Below are 22,108 nucleotides of genomic sequence, written 5' to 3'. Positions count from 1 at the left end.
TCATGTTTTCCAAGAAAAATTCAGTTGTCTATGTTGTAACTATGTTTTATATAGTTATAATTAATAATGTGTATAGAATATTTCAAAATGAACCTCGCTTCTCTTTCAGGAGACTGAGAAGCTATTAAAATACATCCATCTCACAAGTCAATTAACTATCCCTACTAGATCTATAAAATTAAAAAATTATCCCTATTTCCAATATGCATACTGAAGAAGGAAGAACACAGGAAAAATATTCAGGAAGAAATACAATTTTACATACTGCTTAAGTGACTGCCTAAAACAGGGAAGGACTTTTATATTTTCACTTTGTTATATTTGACTGTAATTATTCCATAAATGTATAATATTGGTATAATTAAAGATGAAAAAGTACAGTTGTGCTAAATAATCATATAAAATTTTAAACATATATTTTTATTTATATGAAATTTTAAATTATTTCCTGGAGAAAATCATCTTAAGACAATTCTTCTCCTAAAATACTTTAAAAACTTTTTCGTTTTTTAAAAAAAATACAGGACTTCCAGGAGAACATGGCGGATAGATAACAGCAGCTACAGAGGCTCTCTGAGATACCCAGCTTAGATTCCAGGAATGGTGCTGTGTGGGGAGTCCTAAGCAGGGGGAGATATACCCTGCTGACGCAGGAATGAACTAAGCTGAGAGAAACCAACTGAAAATGCAATCCCGGTGCTACAACTGGAACACCTAAAGTCTCAGTGTCACCACAGGAACCTGCGCCTCTGGAAACCACAGCTTGAATTTCCTGAAGCCACTGCTGCATCTGAATTGGCACAGCAGGGATAGAGATGGGAAAACTCTGAGAGTGGGAATTGGTAAACTGAATTGAGAGCAGAACTGGCGGGGAGCCCTGCATTGACCTGCGGTGAGAGGAACGGGACCCTTCCATAGACTAGGAAGCTCCAACAGAGGACATTCTGGGACTGGGCAGAGTAGCTGGAACAGGACGCTGCAGTCACATATTCATCACTCAAACGGGATTGGTGGGGGACGCTTGCCCTGAGTGACGCCACAGACTGACTCAGTAGGCTAGACCAAACCAGGTCCCTGTGCCTGGCAGCGCACTCTAATGCAGTGAAGCCTTCAGCAGGTTGACTGACCTGGAGGGGCGGGCCCAGCATAGGCTGCACCGATCTGTGTCTCCCTAGTACACTGCAGTGGGTGGGACCACTTAGCCAGCGCAATTCAAACAAACTGTAACCCACAAAGAAAGAAACTGGGCCTCCTACATATGCTTGTATGGAAGGAACAAAAAGTATGGGAAGAGGGAGCAACAAGAAAGGGTCCTCAGTCCCCAATCCTGAGAACACTGATCCAGGAAAGGTAAATGCAAAGGAAAATGAGGACAGAAAACATGTAATATCAGGCATGGCAACAATAGACATAAAGCAGTATCTCTGGGACCTCATAGACAAGTTCAAAAGTGAAATATTTAATCAACTAAAGCAAGATAGAAGTAGAACAGTTAAAGAAATGCTAAGTACCTCCCAAGAAAAGACAGATGGTGGAATGGAAGAACAGAAAAAAAGGGGAGAATTGTTTGATGGAGAAAATAGAGAAAATGTAGAATACATGAAGCACGTTCAAAGAGATTGCCAGGAAACTGAAAACTCTACTGAAAGCTGGCATAACAGTTTGAAAGAAACTAAGGATAGATTATTTGAACTGGAGGGCAGATTTGCAATGTGAGAGCATGAAAGGAAAAACTTCTTAAAAATAGCAAGGAAAGAAGCAGGAACAATTCAAAGGCTAGAAGATGATAAGAGGATCTATAACTTAAGAATTAAGAATGTAAAAGAAGTAACAGGGATACAAACAAATGAACTGCAAAGGCTATTCACAGAAATAGTCCAGAAGAACTTGCCTAATATGGGTAAAGGTAAAGATACTCAGATGTATGAGGCATACAGGAGCCCAGCCACCTACAACCAAACAGAACTACACCCAGGCATATAATGATCAAAATTCCAGAAATCCAATATAAGAACAGAATATTAAAAGCTGTCAGAGACAAGAAACAGATCACTTACAAGGGAACACCCACTAGAATTACAGCAAACTTCTCAGCACAAACCATCAAATCACGAAGAGCGTGGGGGCAAAATAATTCAAGCTTTGAAAGACAATAACCTCCAGCCAGGATTGATATATCCCTAGAAATTAATGGAGAAACAAGGTGCTTCCAGGATAAAGAAGAACAAGGGGAATTTACAACCACCAATTCAACTCTACAGAGAATACTGCAGGACATTCTAAAAAAGAAAAATACCAAGATTCCAGAAACAGTGGCAGAGAAGCCACAATAAATGGAGCAGAAAGCAAAATGAAGAAGACAAACTGACAACTAATGACAGAAAAAGAGCTCAACAGAAATGAGGCAGAGAAGGTTGAATGGTAGGAACAGCTATTTTGGAGAAAACAAGACATCATAATAGCGAGTGCTGATTTAATATCATCTTGTTTTGAAGTCCCATCAAGCTTGTATTCTTCTGTCTCCATCAGTCTTAATATGTTGTATCTTATTGGATTTTATTATATGTGATAATATAAACAAAAATTTTTATAGACAAGGAGATAATACAGAAACCATTGTTCATTTTCTGTTAGTTGGTGCTAAATACCCTGTAATACTGCCATTCTCCTGAATGGTTTTACATTGTCTTGATATGTTTGATGCTACAGTATACAAAGTTATACTCAAAGATTTCAAGGAAAGAGACACTATGGTAACTACTTTTATGTCGGGTATCTTGTGGTGAAACACTATTTTGCTTAAATGGTTATGTTCTGACCTGTGTTGTTTTGTTGTTATGTCCTCTTTTATCTCAATCTTCATTTATTTTTTTATCTTTTTAATTAAGGGAAAAATAAATAAAAAAGTAGCAGGATATATTATAGTAACCCACTTTGATTTCCTATTAACTTGATTTGAAACACTGTATTGCTCTCACCATCTTGTTTTGACTGATTTTACTCTATTCTGTTTTGCTCCATAGTACCAAGTTGAGAGTATAGGCAACAACTGTGAATACAGTAAGATTCACTATGATGCCCATTCTGGTTTGACTATAATCTTCTTTTGAAGTTCTGTAATGTCTCCAATGTTTTGGTTTTATTCTTTACTATATTATTCAATTTTATTATAACTGAGGATATAGGTAATTCTTTTTAAGATAGCAAGAGGCATTATTGTAACCATTGTTGATCACCTTGTATTCTGTTTTTACATTATGTACTATGTCCATCCTTTTGATTTGACTGACTCTGTTTTGTTATGTCACATTTGGTTTTATTCTCTTCAAAAAAAGGTAATAACTATGGGAGTAATAAAACTCAAAATGTGTAATTGTCATTGTAAACAAGAGAGGAAAAGAAAGTGCTCTAAAGGATAAAACTGCATGTATACTTAAGCATATAAGATACATAACCATATGAGTTTTTGGTGGATCATTGAACAGAACTGTTTGCAATCTCACTGTTTGAATGTCCACTTTATATGCTTTAATTTTGTAACTTGAACAACTATTTCTAAGATGACAATATGTAATCTATTAACTAGTGATTTCCTACTGTTTTTTTTTTTTTAATTCTGTATAACTTGTACCCTTTTTCTGGGTTTTTTTTGGTTTTTTTTTTTTTTTTTTTCCTTTTTCTCCTTAAATAAAATTTAAAAAAAATATATACAGGGCTACCTTGGTTTATGAATCTAATTCTACCATTCTGGTTACAAACCAAATTCAGCACTGTAAATATAAGATATATACTCATTTACTATCAATTAGGTTTTAGGTAACTATTATTTTAGAGACAATTAAGCTTTATGTAACTATTATTAGTAAAGAAGCATCAAAAGTTGGAGAAAGTAACAAAGTTTCAGAGCTTTGTAGTTTTTGCAAGAGGCTCTAACACTAGCCAGGGCTACCTTTAAGCATCTGGTAATACAATGCAGAGAGCACAAAGCAAGAACACAATACAATCATCAAACGTAGTTTTTTAGTAGAGTACTTACTTAGACAAGGTTACCTGAGGTACTGTAAACATGAATTCAAAATATATGCTATGTGAATACTTATATGACTCCTGCTAAGCTCTTTAATTACATCTGTAACTTCATGCTAGTCATATTGATAACAAAATGAACTATGATGCTATATATAGAAAATTTAAAGAAATTAGAGGAATTTCAGATCAAATATATAATTTGCCAATAATTTACCAATTATATACTCTATGATAATACACTGGATGTACCCAAAAGGAAAGCGACTGTTTAGGGTAATAATGATTTAGTATTTTACATTTAGAACAGAAAGCATTTTTTTTTCTAAAAGAAACTTAAAAGCCAATTCACAAGCTATTTCTCTTGGGAAAAAGGGTATAATACAAAGAGGTGAGTACAATAAACTATAGCCTAAGGGCATTTTAAGTCTATTCCATCCCATTTTAAAAAAAGAGTTTCAAAGTTAAAAATGACTTTTACATTTTTAAATTGTTGGAAGAAAAAATAAAAGTAACATGTGCAACTTACAGGTAACTCTAATTTTAGTGAAATAAACAAACTTTATGCGTCATGCCCATTCACTCATTATGTACTCTTGGTGGCCCCTTTAGGTGTAGAATAGCACAACTAATAAGCTTCAACAAGTCACATGACCTCCGAGACTATATATTTACTATCTGGTTCTTTATTTACAAAAAGTTTGTCAATTGCTGAAAGATTCAATGACCTAGAGTTAAATGATCATCTTCTCTGATTCAGAAAATCCAAAATTGTCTGCCATCATCACCAGAAACCCCATTAGAAGTATTAATTTTCTGTGCAGGCTGATTCTTTGCTACTCTAAATTTCAGTGTACGAACACTTTAAAAATATAACTTAGTTTCCATAAAGTTACTGATTTGGATTAACGGAGGTGATCTCAAATGGTCTAAAGTAGGGCTGTTTTAAATTATCCATAGTTTAATAAGAATTTCTAAAAGTATTTTTTTACGTAAAAGTAGAGTCCAGAACAATGAATTGCAACATATTACATAATTCCATTTATATGAAGATTTAGAATAGGCAAAATTAATCTATGAATCAGATCAATCATCATTTTCAGAGGAACAAACTTGGAAGACACACAACTTTCTGGGATGACAGACTATTCTATACTTTGATATAAAAATATGAATTACATAGCTCTAAGATTTTATTATCTGAGCTCAAAATTCACTGATTATATACAAAGATTTAAAAGTTCATAGGGCTAAAAATCTGAATATAACTAATAGAAAAGATAAAAGAATAAACTTTTCAAAGATGCTTCATGAATTACTTTAAAATTTCATTCTGTTAGATAATCTAAAATGAAAAGGTCAGATTACTTACAGATTTCAGTTGAATACCCTGTCGTATCTGGTCTAAAAGTGCATCCCTTCCAGAGCAGGACACAGGTCGACTGTTCTGTTCCACTTTTTTTAGCTGAGCACCCTCTCGAATTTGATCTAAAAGAGCTGCTTTGTTTCCTGCTGGCATTGGAACTTGATGATCCCCATCAGAAGGGAGGCCAGGGGGAGGCGGTGGCCCAGGTGGAGGCGGAGGTGGAGGCGGTGGGGGTGGCACCACTGACCCAGCTGTCACTGACAGAGGTGGAGGTGGCGGTGGAGGCCCTGAAGGTGCTGAGGAGGGAAGGGCTGGAGGTGGAGGAGGATGCATCCTGTTTGGCGGTGGCGGTGGGACACTGGCTCCGGGCCTGGAAGGCGGAGGTGGAGGTGCAGCTGTGGGAGCTCTGGATGGTGGTGGGGGAGGAGCCCCCCTTCCCCTGGCAGGGGGAGGAGGAGGGCCCGAGCTGTGTGGAGGAGGAGGAGGTGGAGGTGGCCCTCCCCCTCGTGATGGTGGTGGAGGTGGTGGTGCTGAAATAAAAACAGGAAAACAATATAAAAGCATCCTTTTTTGCCCCCCTAAACACTCTATTAATAAAGTAACTTAACATGCCAAAAAAACCTCCTAAAAAATAAGACCAAGTAAAGCAGCCCTCATCTTTGCATTTTATATACAAACATTGGCTGAGCACTCATATCTTGCAATTTTATTTGGAAATAAATACTAGCTTAAAGATCATCTTCCTTTGTTTCCTGAAAAATATTAGCTAAAACAATAGAATATAATGTTTGGAACTCAGTATCAGTTCTGAAGATAAGAGCAATAGAATTAAACATTTTCTTTCATAAGCATTACTTGACATTTTAATAAAAACTAATGAATATCTTCTAAGAATCAAATACATTTAAGTTTTTTATATAAAATCAATTAAGATTCAAATTTTACAGTGTGGGCATAATCTATTAGAATTTATTCACATTAAATGTCATCCTAAGGAGGTGTGATGGCACATGCCTGTAATCCCAGCACTCAGGAGGCTATAGCAGGAGAATCTGTGAGTTCCTGGGCTACACAGTGAGACCCTATTTCAAAAACCTAAAAATCAATCAATCTCATCCTAAATTTAAATGTAATGCTTTGTTATTTATAAAAATGTAATCCTTTGTCATTTTACATGCTCTTTTATAATAACGATATTCTACATTTCTAAAAATGGTCAGCAATTTTGAAAGTGGTATTAAGGGAGGTAGGCTGTTCAACAGAAATGTTTAATTACTTATTTAGAACATATGAACTGAGTATGGACAAATTAACTGAGAATTTGTATAAAATGCAAAATTAAACTAGTTACCATTACTCTGAGAATAATGATATTTACATTCTTATTCTACTTATGTGAAAACACAATGGGAACACAAACTCAAAAGCACAGCAACATCAGACCATATGAGAAAACATGAATAAAGAAGTTAAATTTTATTTTTATTATGTTTCTGGAGACATGGCTTTTGCCAACAATATGCAAATTTGTCTAATAATTTATCATTTCTCCGTTGAAATAGCTATCAGAAGAATTAAAATTTCAGATGTAGAGATGTATCAGCAACCCTTACCGCTATTTCTATTTACTGATACAGAACATAATGAGGCACTGAGGAATATTCTTACCTCATATATTAAATTAAAATACCTATCTTAATTACAAACATCAACAGGTTCAGATATTCAACAATGCAATGATACCAAAGAGGAAAAACTTTAAAGGAACAGTATCTTCTGATTTCCTTTGGGACAATCATGGGGATGATGCTATTGAAAAATTATAGTCAAACATTTAAAAATACTGAATGAAACATGTGCAAAACTCACAGGGTGTTTTGGGGGACATATACTTTCCAAGCTGCAAATCACAGATAGTTGTAAGCAGAACAGTTATCTTACATACTAGTGGTCACAGTGATAGAATTGGGCGTCTCTTTCAAGTTATACTAAAAGTCAGGGTGTTACAGCTAAGGCTCACCCAATTTTCTAACTGGACTTAAAGAGATTTAAAACTTGCTAACAGCAGAGTTGTTTTCTAACATATTTTCTATTAAAGGAGAAAAACGAGAGAATGGCATATAATATGTGCATCCTGTGTAAGAATGCGTCAGACCTTTTGAGGAAATACTAATTTAATTTTAATCAGTTTTAGATTTATATTTCAAATTGCAGTGATATTTACCTAAATTGGCATAGTTTACAATTTGCTCATCTCTTATTCACAAGGAACGGAATCCAGGTTATTTTACTATTGTATTATCTTACTATAAAGTCTAATTAGATTATACTATACTGTAAAATCTGAATTTGAATTTATTCTACATTTTAAAAACCTAAAAGTACTGGATTATTTATTTTACTATTATATTATCCAGATTTTAAAGTATTAAGTAATCAAATATGTCACATGATTTCATCAAGAAGTTTAGATTAAAGCTCTTTTGAACCTGCAATAAAAGTACACTGATTGGTATAATTTGGAGTCCAGATAACACCATTAAAACAGACATTAAATTACTGCTTAGAAAAAAGAGAATCCTATTATATAGTGAATAAACTATCAGCTGAATCCAGTTGGAGTGTAGTAAAATTTTATTGTCTTGAAAGTAATGGCAAACTTTTCTGTATTTTCTTAATACACTTATTAGTAACTTTGTTTTAGTAGTTTGCACTATATCTACATAAGGAAAGCATATAAAAGTAAAAAAAATATATCTAATGGTAAAAATATAAGAGAATTAAGGCAGAAAAGGATAGACAACACACTGTTAATGAGAATTACATGCATACCTGAACCAAACCCACACACCACTAGGAGAAATCTAATAGGAATTTTTAAGACTTTCAAGTCAGCATACACACTAGACATTGACAATAGGGTTGGAATTTTAAAAAAAGAGAAAGCAACCAAACACACAAAGAGGTAAGAAAGCATGATACAACAAATGAAAACTGCTCTCACTAGCAAATTTTAAACTTTAAACTTAAGACTTCAGCTAATGGGGAAAAAAAGTTGTCTTAATGACACCCTACAAAGAAATACTGATGAACTTCAAAATAATTATTTCAGGTCAATATTAAGATACTGTTAGACAGTTTTCTGGATACTTCTAGAAACTGGAAAGAAATTATAAAATAATTCATGTTTAAAAGAAAAACAGGGGCTTGGGATATAGCTCAGTGGCAGAACACCTGCCTAGCAAGAATGTACAAGGCTTAAGCACCAAACAGCAACAACAATAACAACAGTAACAGGCAGTAAGAAGGAATTCAAAAAATATTTATGAATCAATCTAATGGACTCTCACCAAGGTAATAAAACAGGAAAATTTTACTATAAATTTTAATTTACAGGAATATTATCAATTTTCCTAAGTTTAAAAGCTGTGTGCTTATGTTTAGTTCCCCTCCCAAAATTAAGTAAACATAAAAATATAAATGAATTTCATTCAGGTTAGCAATTAATTAGTAGTAATACAAACAACAGGGGCCTGGTGACAATAGGTATTTTTTTCTTAATATAGAGAACTTCAATAAAATTGTCTAAACTACAGATGAAATATAAGCTGTGGCTCACACAGAAAGAAACTTCTTTTTTTAAAGATTGTCTATGTCCAAACATTAGTTTGAGTATCCGGCAGAAAACTAGACTGAAAGTAGGACATATAAACTCTCATTCCTCTGAAAATCAACACAGCACAACATGCATAACTTAAGAGCACTGGGTAAAATCGTATGTCCCACATACATACCACTCCACTGTGGTGGACCTACAGGAGAGATTATTATCAGTTAATCTACTTCAAACAATTATACACTCTCAAAGAGATATGGTGGAAATTATAAGTCTATTTGTTTTTACAAATTTCATAACATGACTTTATAAAGTAACAGTCAAGAGATGAGATTTGTTTTTCTTTGTTTTGTACCAGGGATCGAACTCATGACCTCATATTTGCCAGGCAGGCGCTTATGCCACTGAGCTAAATCCCCAACCAAGAAGTAAGATTTGATTCAATAGGTTTCACACAGTATATTTTCAGGACAACTTCATTAACTTCTCCCTTTCAGGTCTGTTTTAAACATTAACTTACTTATGCACTCTATGAATACAAGATTTTAATAAATTGTTAATTTGCCTTGTTACTCTTTCTTCAAAACAAAAGTGTTCTACATTAAAATCATTCCACACTGAAAGTTAGGTTCTTGGGGGCTGGAGATTTAGCTCAGCGGCATAAGTGCCTGCCTTGCAAGCAGGCAGTAGTGAGTTCGATCCCGGTACCGATAAAAAGGAAAAAGACCAAAAAAAAAAAGAAAGTTAGGTTCTTGAATACATAATTTCTACACCTTATACTTTGTTCTCAAAGCACACTTGTTAATCCTGTGACTGTTTTTTTCAATTAAAATCTTGCCAAACTATTTCTAAAGATTGCACAATAAAAAGTAATGATAATAATAGTTTTTTAAAACTTCAACCCAGATAATAAAATGAATATTCCATTACAGGTATTCAGGTGAAAGAGTACCTGCCGCGTTGATTCAAGTAACTCAAGAGTACTATATAACATAAATTCAAAGAGCTGAGACACCACAAGCATCACTGCTAGTATACAGTGAAGGTGGGTGCCAAGAGTGGAGAAAAGGCTTTGAGGAACACACCAGGGTTCTCACTACTTCCCACCATCTGTACACCATGACTAAAGCACTGAAGAACAACCAGGATGCTGTACCCACATGTTTTTTTTAAATTCAAAGGATTTGAAAATATAATTTGTCTGCAAGTAAGTTAACATCATGCTAATTTCAGTAGAACTAGCACAGTTATTTACTATGCTATTTTAGTATAAATTGATAGGCTGTATTTATTGTTATAAAAATGTTGTACTGGGCTGCGGATTTAGCTCAATGATGCAGCACTTGCCTGGCAAGTGTGATTTCCTGAGTTTGATTCCCAGAACCCCCAATGTTATATTAAATTTGTATATAAAAAATTATATATTGCGCTTCCACTGTAGACATCTGTGAGGGAAAAAAATCGTATCTTTACATCTAAACAACCTGAGAGCAGTACCAGAAAAGTAATGTTCACTGAATATATGAAAGAGTGAACCAGCACATCAAAGACTGAATAAATACCAACAGTACAAAGACAAAGCTAAGTCAAAAGCTAACTTAAAATATGAAAGCTGCACTGAAAAATGTATTGCATTCTGATATTAAAACTATTCAGATACAACTAAAATGCAAGGTGTTTGAAATATCAGATCATCAGAAGTTGCAAACTGCTCTCAGGAATCGAAAGAAAACTTCGTACTGTTTGAAGAAAACAATTTATGTTTCAAAATCAATCGAAAGGTTTACAACATTTATATTCTGAAAATCTTTATTGATGAAATAGTGATGTTATGTAAATTACTAGTTCTGAATTACAACAAAAACCACCATAATGGTGTGGTAGTTTCTATGATTAAGTCAAATAGGTAACTGTAACTTTCTACTCTAAAACAGAACAACTGGACTTTCACAAAGTTAATATAAATTTCATAATAATAACAGCAATAAATGCAACCTTTCAATTTACACTAAAATAACACAAATAGTATACCAGGTCAAATACCAGGTGAATGTATAGTGCTACCTGTAAATAAAATTGATTTCAGCAAGTTCAGAAGAAAAGAAAAAAAGAGAGACCCATTTACTTAAACAGAATAAATTACCTTGCCTTCGCAGTTCATTTTTAACAGCTTCTACACCTCCTGTTTTTTCAATGAAGTCATATATAACTTTCGATGTTTCTCTGTCTTTAAGTTGTGCCTCTGAGATGCCACACATATCAAAAAGATTCTTCAATTCTGGATCCAAATTATTCAGCTACAATAGACAAAATAACTATCTATTACGATGGTTTAAAAAATAAGCATGATAAAATGTAATACGTATCTGAGTTCTTATGAAATGACTTTAAGTTTATAAATTTTTAAATGGTTATATTACTTAAGTAACTATAAATTCTTAATCACTTAACTGTTTTCTCTGAGCATCCCTACGACAGCATCTTTATGTACTATTTCAAGTGCTGTTTGGGCAAGTGTCATTTCAACCAACTGATTCTGGTATTGAATAAATTTGGTAAAACTGTGATTTTTACAATTCTTGTTACATTATCTTATAAAAATTAATGAAAAATATGCAATTTTTGGTCATTCTGTATTTAAATAAATGGACTGAAAAGTGGTTAATAAAAAACCACTTTCATAACAGTGCAGCAAAATGGATTTTTCACTTTATTCCATCTTTTTACTCTATGGTCAAAAAACGTGTGTCCCATTTAGATTTCTCCTAACATTCATGATTTAGATACCTCTAGTGTTTCTCTATTCTATCTTGTCCTAGATCTAGGAATAATTATGAATAAATACAAAAAAAAGTAAATCGATTTGAAAATTTATGGGCAAAAACCTCTTTGCATCCAAGTCCAACAGTGCCAAGACTAAGAGGTACTCAGTATGTCTGCAGAGTTATCCTCATGGTTATATAACCAAAGGTCTGTTGGTGCCAGTCATAAACAATAATTTCCCTTTAAAATACTTTATAGAAATTTGGTGGATACATTCATGCAAAATTATCAGTCAGCAAAAATAGCTTCTCTTGGCTTTCCAAACACAAGATTTTATTTATTGAGTATATATAAAGTTAGGGAGCACAAAAAACTTTGTCCTAAAACAATCCTGTGGTTTCAAACATTACTGCTTTATGTACTGAAATACAAGCACCTTCAAACAAGCTGAAGAATTCAGAAAGATTGAAAGAACAGAAAGAAAAAAGATAGGCAAAAGAGAATGACAAAGTCTAAAGACAGTCATAATACACTATATATTTTGAATACTAATAAATATGGCTTCAAAAGATACTTACATCAAAGCCTGTATTTGGATCCCACCCAACATGTCCAATGTGCCTAAAGCAGAAAATTAAACAGAAAAATAAAATGCAGAAAGTGTATTTAAAGCATACTATGTTTGAAATCTTATCTATTCTTGAATTTCTGAATTAATATGGAGTTTTCATAGGCATAACCACATTTTGGGAAAAACTATACACAGAGTCAAGAGACCCGAATTCCAGCTCTGGCCCTGCTACTATTGGAAAAAATTTTTAACAGTCTCTCTGAGCATCAATTTCTTTGACTATTTAATTAGTACAAGCGTACAAACACTATACCTATGATAGAAGAAGTATTTTATAATAAACTAATAAAATCAGCATATGAAAAAGCTTGAAATGATATATAAATACTAAAGATTCTTTTTTTTTTTCTTTTTGGCCTCCTGATGTCTATAGGCATTTCCAAGTACAATTTATAGAACAACATGAGAAATTATTTTTGTGTCTAACAGATGAATAAACAGACTGAATTGTTCTTTTCTAATGAGTAAAATGTTTATCTATAGAGCAACTGTCAAAATAAAACTTCCAACAAAACCTATAGCTTTAAAAAAGTATAAGGTAAGCGTCCTCTCTGAAAGAAAATCAAAGGCTCCAAAAATAAAAAATTAAGAGCAGCAATGAATAAACCAAAGTAAGGCTAAAAACAAAAGAACTGCCTTACTGGAAATTGCTTGGTGTTCCAATATCTGCCTTGGTTAATCTCTTCTTTTTAGCTTTTCCTTTCTTCTTTTCTTTGGTATGGGAGATATTGTTGACTTGTGAACCATAAAACCTATTTGTTGTTATTTCTGGATTTTTTATGTCTACTGTAGCCATGGGTAGATTGGGACCTACAAATAAAGTCAAAATAATATGAAAAAGATATAATTTAAGAAAATAATTATACAGAATTCTTATTTTGAAATCATCTTTTTCTAAAGTAGAATCACTTCATCAACATAAATTATAATGTAAGTCTGCATATTGGTATTTTATAAAGTACTGGCTACATTTCTAAAGACAATAATACTTAAAAATTTTACCAAAGATGCATTACTTTAAATTACAGTTGTACTTTTATAAAATTAAACCTCATAAGAACATGAACTTTGATAGAAATTAATTGATCTGATCCTTTCTTAAATTTTGACTATAATTACTTCATAACCAATACACTGCTCATTGGTAAAATGGCCATTTATATAACACATAAAAATAAGGATGAAAGTATAAAAGCACACAGGTTGAAGCTTTTAAAAAACTGGAAATATTCTTGACATATCTTCTGTAAGCTTCAATGATAAAAATATCTCAGGCACTTTTAGATATCATTGGTAGAATTTTCAAGAAGTGATTAAATAATGTAACACAAAACTTGTCTTTTAATTCAGGAAAATGATTTTAAAGGCATGTATATCTGAATACAATGTTTTTGATATAGAAATTTTTTTTTTTTAAAAATCGGTACCAGGGATCCAACTCACAACTGCGCGCTTGCAAGGCAGGCGCTTATGCCCCTGAGCTAAATCCCCAGCCCTGAATTTAGAAATTTCTTAACAAATTTAACAAAAATATAAAATTTCCTGGTTAAATATTCAATTTTAACAAATGTTCTCTGTCCAAATTCCTCTGAGATGATTACATTAACGACAACTTTCAAAATGTGCAAAATATTATCACCATTTATAGAAAAGGAGTTAACACAGCCAGCTGGAGACTACTATTCAGAAAACATCTGTTTGCAAGAGTGGTTAGCTGGCATTGTGGGCACCTGGATTTCGAGAGAGCTCCCACCACTCCCAGATAAGATAGGTCACACTGTGCCTAAGCCTTGTGCTAACAAAGTGGCTTATACTGAACACCTGCTTTCCTTCTGTGAGTGTGAATCATGGTATGTGCTAGGCAGAAGGTACCTATATGATGATCCCTCATTAAAACTCCTGGATATCAAGTCTCTAACAAGCATTTCCTTTAGGTAATATTTCACATACTGTCACAATTCATTACCAGAGGAATGAAACATTGCCAATGATTCCAATAGCTAAAGTCTCAAAAGTTTGTGCATGTTACTACAGACTATTCCCATGTGTTGTTTCCTTTGCTGATTTTGTTTTATTTTCTTATTGCAATAAATATAAATAGTAAGTACACCTATATACTGAGTTCTGTGAATTCCAGTGAGTCATCAACAATAGGGATGACCCCAGCACAATCATAAAATGACATATAAAAGCAATCTACTTATGATGACCTAACTAGTAATGAAGTTTTGTAAACTTAAGTTTAATAGCTTAAATTATTTAAGCTAGTACATTCTAAGAATTAAATTAAAATTTTTATAAGCTTGATATATATGGCTTGATGGCAAAAGTAACTCAGGTATTCCTGAAGAAAGTTTAAAAGTGAAGAGGATAAAAACAAAATATAAAGTGATAAACAGAATAAATAACAATGTTAATTCATAACATGGTCCCACTGTTTCCCCTTCTCTCTTGACTAAAATATCAAGTATGAATATATTATTATGAATCTGAAAAGCAACTACAAAATATGGAATGATCTCTCTGGAGGACTAATAGACAAATTAGTAAGGTTAAAATATTATTTAAGTATACATAGAAAAATCCAATGATAGAGGAGATAAAAGACTAACATAAATGGGAAATTCAGAGTTTTCTTTGCTAAGTTCTTCATTTTATAAATGAAAACAAGGAGAGAAGAGTCAGATGACCTGTATGAAGTCACATAATTAGTGACAGAGGCAAAAGTTTACTATCTTGGTTCCTAGTCCACTACTTTTTCCATTATTATTTTGCTTTTTATATAAAAGTCAAAATGAATGTAAGGCTAGCATTACAAATATCACCATACATTATTTTATTGTTTTTCCAATTTATTAGTTCTCTCAATTTATAGTCCAACAATTCATTATTCAATATAGTAAAAATTCAGAATTCAGAACACAAATATGCTTAGAAAAGAAAGATTCAAAAGATTCGATGAATGGCTGTATCTGTTGGTAACAATAACTTACTTTAGAATTTGAAGATGTTAGAAAATAAGTTTAAAATGGTTCTAAAGCCTAATTTTCTGTTACAAAAGTGACACACTAAAATATATTAACTTGTATAAAGCACAGAATCATTTTTACACATAATTTAAAGAAGATTTAGTAACAGATTCAAGTCATTGCCAAGGAAGTTTCATTGAGCTACTCATGTGTGAAATCACATTTACTCTAAGAACAACTAGTAGATAATGTATAATGGAAGAGGCCATTTTCCCTCTCCTTCAAAAGATATTCAAATGATAAATTACTTCCTAATGTTCAAGGACAATTATCACAGATAAAGGTTTTTCTTCTGAATAGCAGACATTTCTAGTTACTTTTAAATCAAGAGAATACACCCAAGTTTCTCTTAAATTCTATAAGAAGCAGAAAATTCTAACCAAGGTAAGATAATTGAGCAACAAGTGGTCCAGAGGCTTCTGATGTCGGTAGGAAGTGAGAACAAATCATTGGAAAATATTTGTTTTTTTCACTTGCCAATGATTCCAATAGCTGAAGTCTCAAAAGTTTGTGCATGTTACTACAGACACAAAAAGTGAAACTGACTTCAAAAGAAGTAAACGGCTAGTGAGGAACAGATCAGGTTGCACTTTAGGAATTTATGTGACTTCAAATACGGTGTCTTTTTAAAGATTACAACTTGAAAAGACGCATCTGCGACAAAGCTCTTGCATGAATGTTATGGCCCACCGCCACCTAGTGGTGGTACACCAAATGCAGCAGCTCAGCGATTGCTCTGAAATCCTGTAGTAGTTTCCACACAAGATAATGGGGATAGACAGAGCAAGTTGCTCAACTGAAAAATCTTGAAACATTTACTAATAATTATCTGATTATTATGTACACAATGTACTTATATATATTAAAAATCACAAAACTATTAACCATATCTGCTATATAATTTGGTCTTTAAAGAGCCAAAAGGGAGACAAGTCTCTTCTCCTCCCTTATAGGTTATCTTTAAAGACCAAATTATATAACAGATACAGTTAATAGTTGCTTAAGCAAGACTTTAAAAAATAGTATTAAATGAAAAAAGTTTGGGACCACTACATGAGTTAAAAATAAAGATTTAAAACTATCAGGACTCTGGGAGAAAGAGACTATACTTCGTAAGTGACTCTCAAGGAGGGATAATAAAATGGTGAGACGCCACTATTAAAGAACTTTTAAATTCTATTGTAGAGAAAAAACTTCAATGTTGTACCATTGGTACAATGTCTACACACTTTAAACATGTGTTACTTTCTCCAAAGTGTTTAAGATGGCTACCACTAGGAAGCCTTTCCTTTCGTTACTCAGTATGTGCTCACCAAATGCAAAGTAATTTAATAAAGTCACAAAGAGGCAACATTCTGCGTGCACCATCAAGAAAAAAAAATATCTGAATACTGCACTAAAAGTTCGCAAATGAGTAACGTGACTGCACTGCTTTTGCCTATGCTTCTATTTCACACCAGCTATCTTCAAGCAGCTTATTTATCCTCTCTAGGTCTCAGTTTTTCCTTTAAAACCACCTTAGCATAGTAGTTAAAGGGCCAGTACTCAAGGTGGAATCTTTCTCCAAAAGGTACTAGTTATATGATTGTATGCCTTGTGTCTAGGTATCTTCCCAGCGCCTCATACAGTCACACGTGCGGCTTTTTCAGAGGTAGCTGGATCCAAAGTGTGTGATTAACGCTGTGATTAAGGATGTGTGATTGGTAGATTAGTCTGCTGATTGGTTTTGAACAGCTCTGACCATGGATTACTGGAAGGCCCACCCTTGGTGTGAGTGCTATCTGCCCTAAGGCTGTGTAGCCTGGATAAAATGCAAGAGCCAGAGAGAGGGCTTGCTGTTTGTCCTTTGTAACTTGTTACTTTGCTGCTGGCTACCTTCAGTCTGCCCTGATTTGCCAGGTATTGTTTCTCTTTGTCATGCCCCTCTGCCATGCCGCCTCATCCTCATCTTGAAGCCAGCCAATTATGCACTTAAACTTCTGCAAAACATGAGCTACAATCAGTCTTTCCTCCTTTAACTTTGGGTATTAGGCATTTTGTCTTGACAATGAGAAAAAGTAACTAAGATAGTGACCTTGAACAAATTAATTATCTGTGTGTTTCTTCATCTGTAAGACAGATACAACTGGAGCTACTTCAGAAGGTCCTTAAACCGTGCCTGGCAGGTAGTAAATGACTATTAAATAGAAGTTACTATTAGTGTACTTGTTATTATCCTCATTATGATAACTAATTCTTGCTGAGGACTATGCTAAGCAATTTGATTATATCATTTAAGGCTGATAGTAGCCCTATCAAAGTGTATGTTACGGTTGACACACTGTGTGAATTTGAGAAGTTTAGAAGTTCAACTGAGAGACTCTGCAGGGAGCTAGGATCCTTACTTTGTAAATATCCTCATCTTCTGCTGCAGGAGGGCACAGAGATTTTGTGAGTGCTGCCCTGCCTTGGAGGTGGGGGTGGGGTGGTGTGTACAATACAAAGGAGAAGACGCTTGTCTCACTTTTAGCTCTGGCCGCGGCCTTGAAGTGTTGCCATGGTGCCATACCACCCTGCTTTGAAGCTGATTATGGACTGAAACCTCCAAAAACCATAAGGTAAATAAACCTTTCCTTCCTTAATTTTGGGTCCTGGGCATTGTGTCTCAGCATGGTAAACACTACCAAAGGTAGTTAGCCATTTAAATTTTAATAAGGAAAGCCAGAGGGAGAAGAAGAAAGGGGCTAAAAACAAAGTACATGTACCAACTCCCCATGGTGAATGTAATCATAATGTACAAACGTACTGATAAAAAGAAATAAATAAAATAAACAGATAAAAATGTAATACAGCAATATTTGGTGCATGCTTTTATATCAGGAAAAGAAATTTAAGGATAAAACCAGAAAGCAATAGTCTGTTTCAAAGAAAAAACCTTAACAATCACTAATAATCAACATACAGTAAAAACTCTGTATTATGTAGATTTTTCCTTGCATAATCATTCTAAATTCTAAGAGAAAGATTTGAGATACTTAAAAACAAACAAACAAACAAACAAAAAAAAAAAACCCAGCCACATTCCTCATTATAAAGACGGTTACTGGAGCAATGTCTTTCCCTTCACAAGGTCAGGTACACTCACTTTAATCACGATGAAAGCAATAGATCTCTCCAGAAAAAACAATGTAGACAAGGATAAAATGTACTTCATGATTTGTGAGAAGGTGCATAGAATGTAGGATGAGAACATCTGCCTTAGAGATCTGGGAATTTATCTTTTATAACTCAGATATTCAACAGTAAAAATAAATGAATTCATCAAACAGTAAGTGCTCATCATCAAATTAATGAAGGCTGTATGCAGCTAAACTGACATAAGCAGTCTAAACACATACGTAATGTGTTCATTTTTCAATAAGCTTTAATAACTAGCAAAGAATAAAATATCCTGAAATAAGATAAATCTTAAAGTAGGAAATTAATAAATATACTAGATAAAATCTGATGTCTTTGTGAGGATTTTAAGGCAACAATGTATAGTTCCTAAATTTGGGCAACTGTTTTTAGCCCAGAATTAAGTACTCTACCATATGTATTATTCCTTCATGTTAGAATCATAAAAACATAAACAACAACAGTTAAAAAAAAATAGTGTTTCCACAAGTCTCATTGTCATTTATGATTTAAAATAACATTAAATTTCAGTAGTTGATCAAAGACACAAAATACTACTATATGGAACATATTTCTACAAAAATTAAACTATAGGCCAAATTTTTTTAGTCAATAATTATGAAAGGGCTTACCATTTGGAGGGTCTCGTCTTTTCTCTGTTAGAAAATAAATTATAATATCATTAGACTTATATAATACCAACATCAATAAAAAAAATAATTCACTTAAACCCTGCCAAATCACAGGTCAAAGAAGGTTTTTCTGAAGAACTGATACCTAAATAAAGCGAGGAAGGGAACACTATATTCAAAGGCCTAAGAAAGTCAGCACGAGAGAACCTGTAAACATTAAATGTAATAAATATGATCTAAAAATAAGAATAATAACAATAATGAAAATGGGGACAGTGGCTTTAGAGACAGGTAAATGGGAAGAGGAAAGGGAATAAAAGGAATCAAGATGTGTTATGTACATGTACCTATTCTCTAAGATGAATGTAAACTTCACAGACAACAAGCACGTACTAAAAAAGAAAAAAAAATCATTTTTTGCTCATAACGTTTTTATATGTACAACACTGCTAACACTAGATATGTCATAATAAAAATATACGCGAAAAAAAGGCTGGATTGGAGTGCAAGGAGACAACTCAAGAAGGTCAGGACTGGATCACCTAGAGCAGCACAGTACACAGTAAGGACCACAGAATAAGGACCATTTATTCTGAATATGATAGAAAGCTCTGTCATAGGGCAAGCGACATGATCTCATCTGTGTTTACACGGTTACTGTGTAGAAAAGAGATAGCAGGGGGATAGTGTGGCAGCACAGAGCCTAGCCAGGAAACTTGGGTGGTAGGAGAGATGACCCACTGGTAGCCTGGGTGGCAAAGGTGGCAAAAAATGGTCACATTCAGTACGGACATTTTTTAGGGGGTGGGGGTGGCAGGTACTGGGAATCAAACTCAGGACCTTGCCACTTGCCAGGCAGGCCCCCTGCTTTCTTAGGACTGTTTCTGAAGAAAAAGCCAACAGATAGGATTATGAGATTCATTCAGGTGAAGAAAGGCAGTACTAAATAAATAAAACAAAGTGGGAACCTAAGTACAGTGTTTAATCAAGTTCAGAAATATTTTAACATCAGACAGTACTAGTCAGACATATTTAAACACTACATTTTAAAAAACACGTAATACCTACAGTGGATTTGGAGCACAGTACTCAGGATGATATGTCTAAAAACTATCACAGCAACAGTTTAAAACACTGGATCTAGTTAGGTAAAAGAAGAGAAACCATGCAGAGAACATGCTAACTTCCAAAGTTACACAGCTATATGTGAAAAAATAAAAAATAAAACAATCTATTGCCCCACAAGATGGATCCATGTACTTAAATTATAGAATATGAAAATGGAGTTTGATTCAGCATGCAGGACTACAAATGACAACTCAGCTATCTCTCTAATGTTATGATCCTTTTACTACGGAAACACTGTCTAAAGTTTAGGGACATTATAAAACAGAATTACTATGCCAGGTAAAAGACCTTTAACTTATCCACCAATTTCAAAGCCAATTATTTTTATTTTAAATAATATTTTTGTTCTTTTTCACATGTAAACAAAGTATATTTAAAATGTCACATTTTACTGAGAGAAGCCCCAGAGCGCTCTTGAACTAGTATTACAACATGACACTGAAATATGTACTCAACCATAACCATACCCCTAACCATAATTATCCCAAGGTTGAGGTTTCAATAGAGAACATTAAATCCTTTCCCAATCTCTGATCCCCAGAAGAAGCAGATCCCAAATAATTCTACCATTCATCTATTGTACATAGAAAATAATAAGATGACATTAGTGAAGCAACAACTTGATTTACTCTATTTTCATTTTTATCTCACCTTCCTTTTGGGCTTCCCTAGTAATAAAGTTGTGTAAAACAAAATACATGCTTTTACATCTCTTTTTTGCAGATTCGGTCTTCCTTTACTTGGCCCATTCTGTCTTATTGGTAGAGACTGAATACAAAATCTTCACACTAAGTTAAGATGTACCCCAGGAAGTATCACAAGACTTTGGAGAGTAGAAAGGAATGCCTAGTTTTACAGGATCTGTTTACCAGTCTCAACTCTTGAATATTACCCCTCATAAAACTGACCTGCTTAAAACACGACCTTGGAGAACGTCACCTTTCAGGTATTTTATCTTGACAATGAGAGAAAAGTAACTAAAACAGGCGGAAAAATAACCACAGGTAATAATTTGCATTAATTAATATGGCTGAGCTTCAAAAAAATTTCAAGTTTGAAAATAGCCAATGGATGACATTTGTCCCATGAGACTGAAGATTCCTGGCACATTTCAAGTAACTATTAAAAAAAAGGAAAAGGCAAAAATGGAGGTGTTACCAGATTTCCTTTGTCGCCTGCTCAACAGGTCTGTAACTGCTTTTCGGAACTTTTTTGCTTCTTCTTCATTGGCAAAATTAAGAGCAACTTGACAAGTCTGAAACATTTTCATTAGAGAGAATAAACAACAAATGCAAGAAGTCAGCTTTATTTAACAAAAATGATGGCAAAACTAACCTAAGACGGCAGACAAATAACAAACTGCACATTTATCTTTCAAAAAAATAAAATAGTAAATTGAATTAAATCTTTCAACAGGGTTTTGCAAATAATCTGGACTAGAAAAAGCAAGCGATGGAAAATTTCAACATGGTAATAAAAGAAAATGTGACTTACATCTCCAGCAAAAGTATGAAAATATCCTCTAGGACTATTATATACAAAGTTATTGTATAGTTCTTGTTCCCACAAAAGTTTCCCATCCTAGAAAAAAGGAAAAATTCAAGTAAGAGCTACAAAAAACAAAACTCTCCAGGAATGAAAGCATATTAATACAGTTCTTTATGTTAACTTTTATACATTATGACTCATATTTGTAATATGTAGCTGATATCACAATTTGATAATTTCATAATAAAACAGTAAATACTAGATAACATTTTC

At 33.6% G+C, this 22,108-nt stretch overlaps 1 protein-coding gene across 1 annotated transcript in view; it reads right to left on the bottom strand.

Annotated features, from left to right (window-relative positions):
- The window catches only part of Wasl (WASP like actin nucleation promoting factor), a 70,780-nt gene that overhangs the window by 8,138 nt on the left and 40,534 nt on the right, over nucleotides 1-22,108 (bottom strand). Inside the window, exons 3-9 of the mRNA XM_003475156.4 lie at nucleotides 21,842-21,928; nucleotides 21,506-21,602; nucleotides 19,220-19,243; nucleotides 13,044-13,212; nucleotides 12,350-12,392; nucleotides 11,152-11,305; nucleotides 5,399-5,922 (exon numbers count right to left, since the gene is read on the bottom strand). Coding sequence (XP_003475204.1) covers nucleotides 5,399-5,922; nucleotides 11,152-11,305; nucleotides 12,350-12,392; nucleotides 13,044-13,212; nucleotides 19,220-19,243; nucleotides 21,506-21,602; nucleotides 21,842-21,928 — 1,098 coding nt within the window. The remainder of the gene's footprint in view (nucleotides 1-5,398; nucleotides 5,923-11,151; nucleotides 11,306-12,349; nucleotides 12,393-13,043; nucleotides 13,213-19,219; nucleotides 19,244-21,505; nucleotides 21,603-21,841; nucleotides 21,929-22,108) is intronic.

This window comes from Cavia porcellus, unplaced genomic scaffold, assembly GCF_034190915.1.
Source record: "Cavia porcellus strain 051 isolate PalLab524CR breed Dunkin Hartley unplaced genomic scaffold, mCavPor4.1 scaffold_2, whole genome shotgun sequence".
In the NCBI taxonomy this organism is placed as follows: Eukaryota; Metazoa; Chordata; class Mammalia; order Rodentia; family Caviidae; genus Cavia; species Cavia porcellus.
This window is presented reverse-complemented; position numbering and strand designations above follow the sequence as displayed.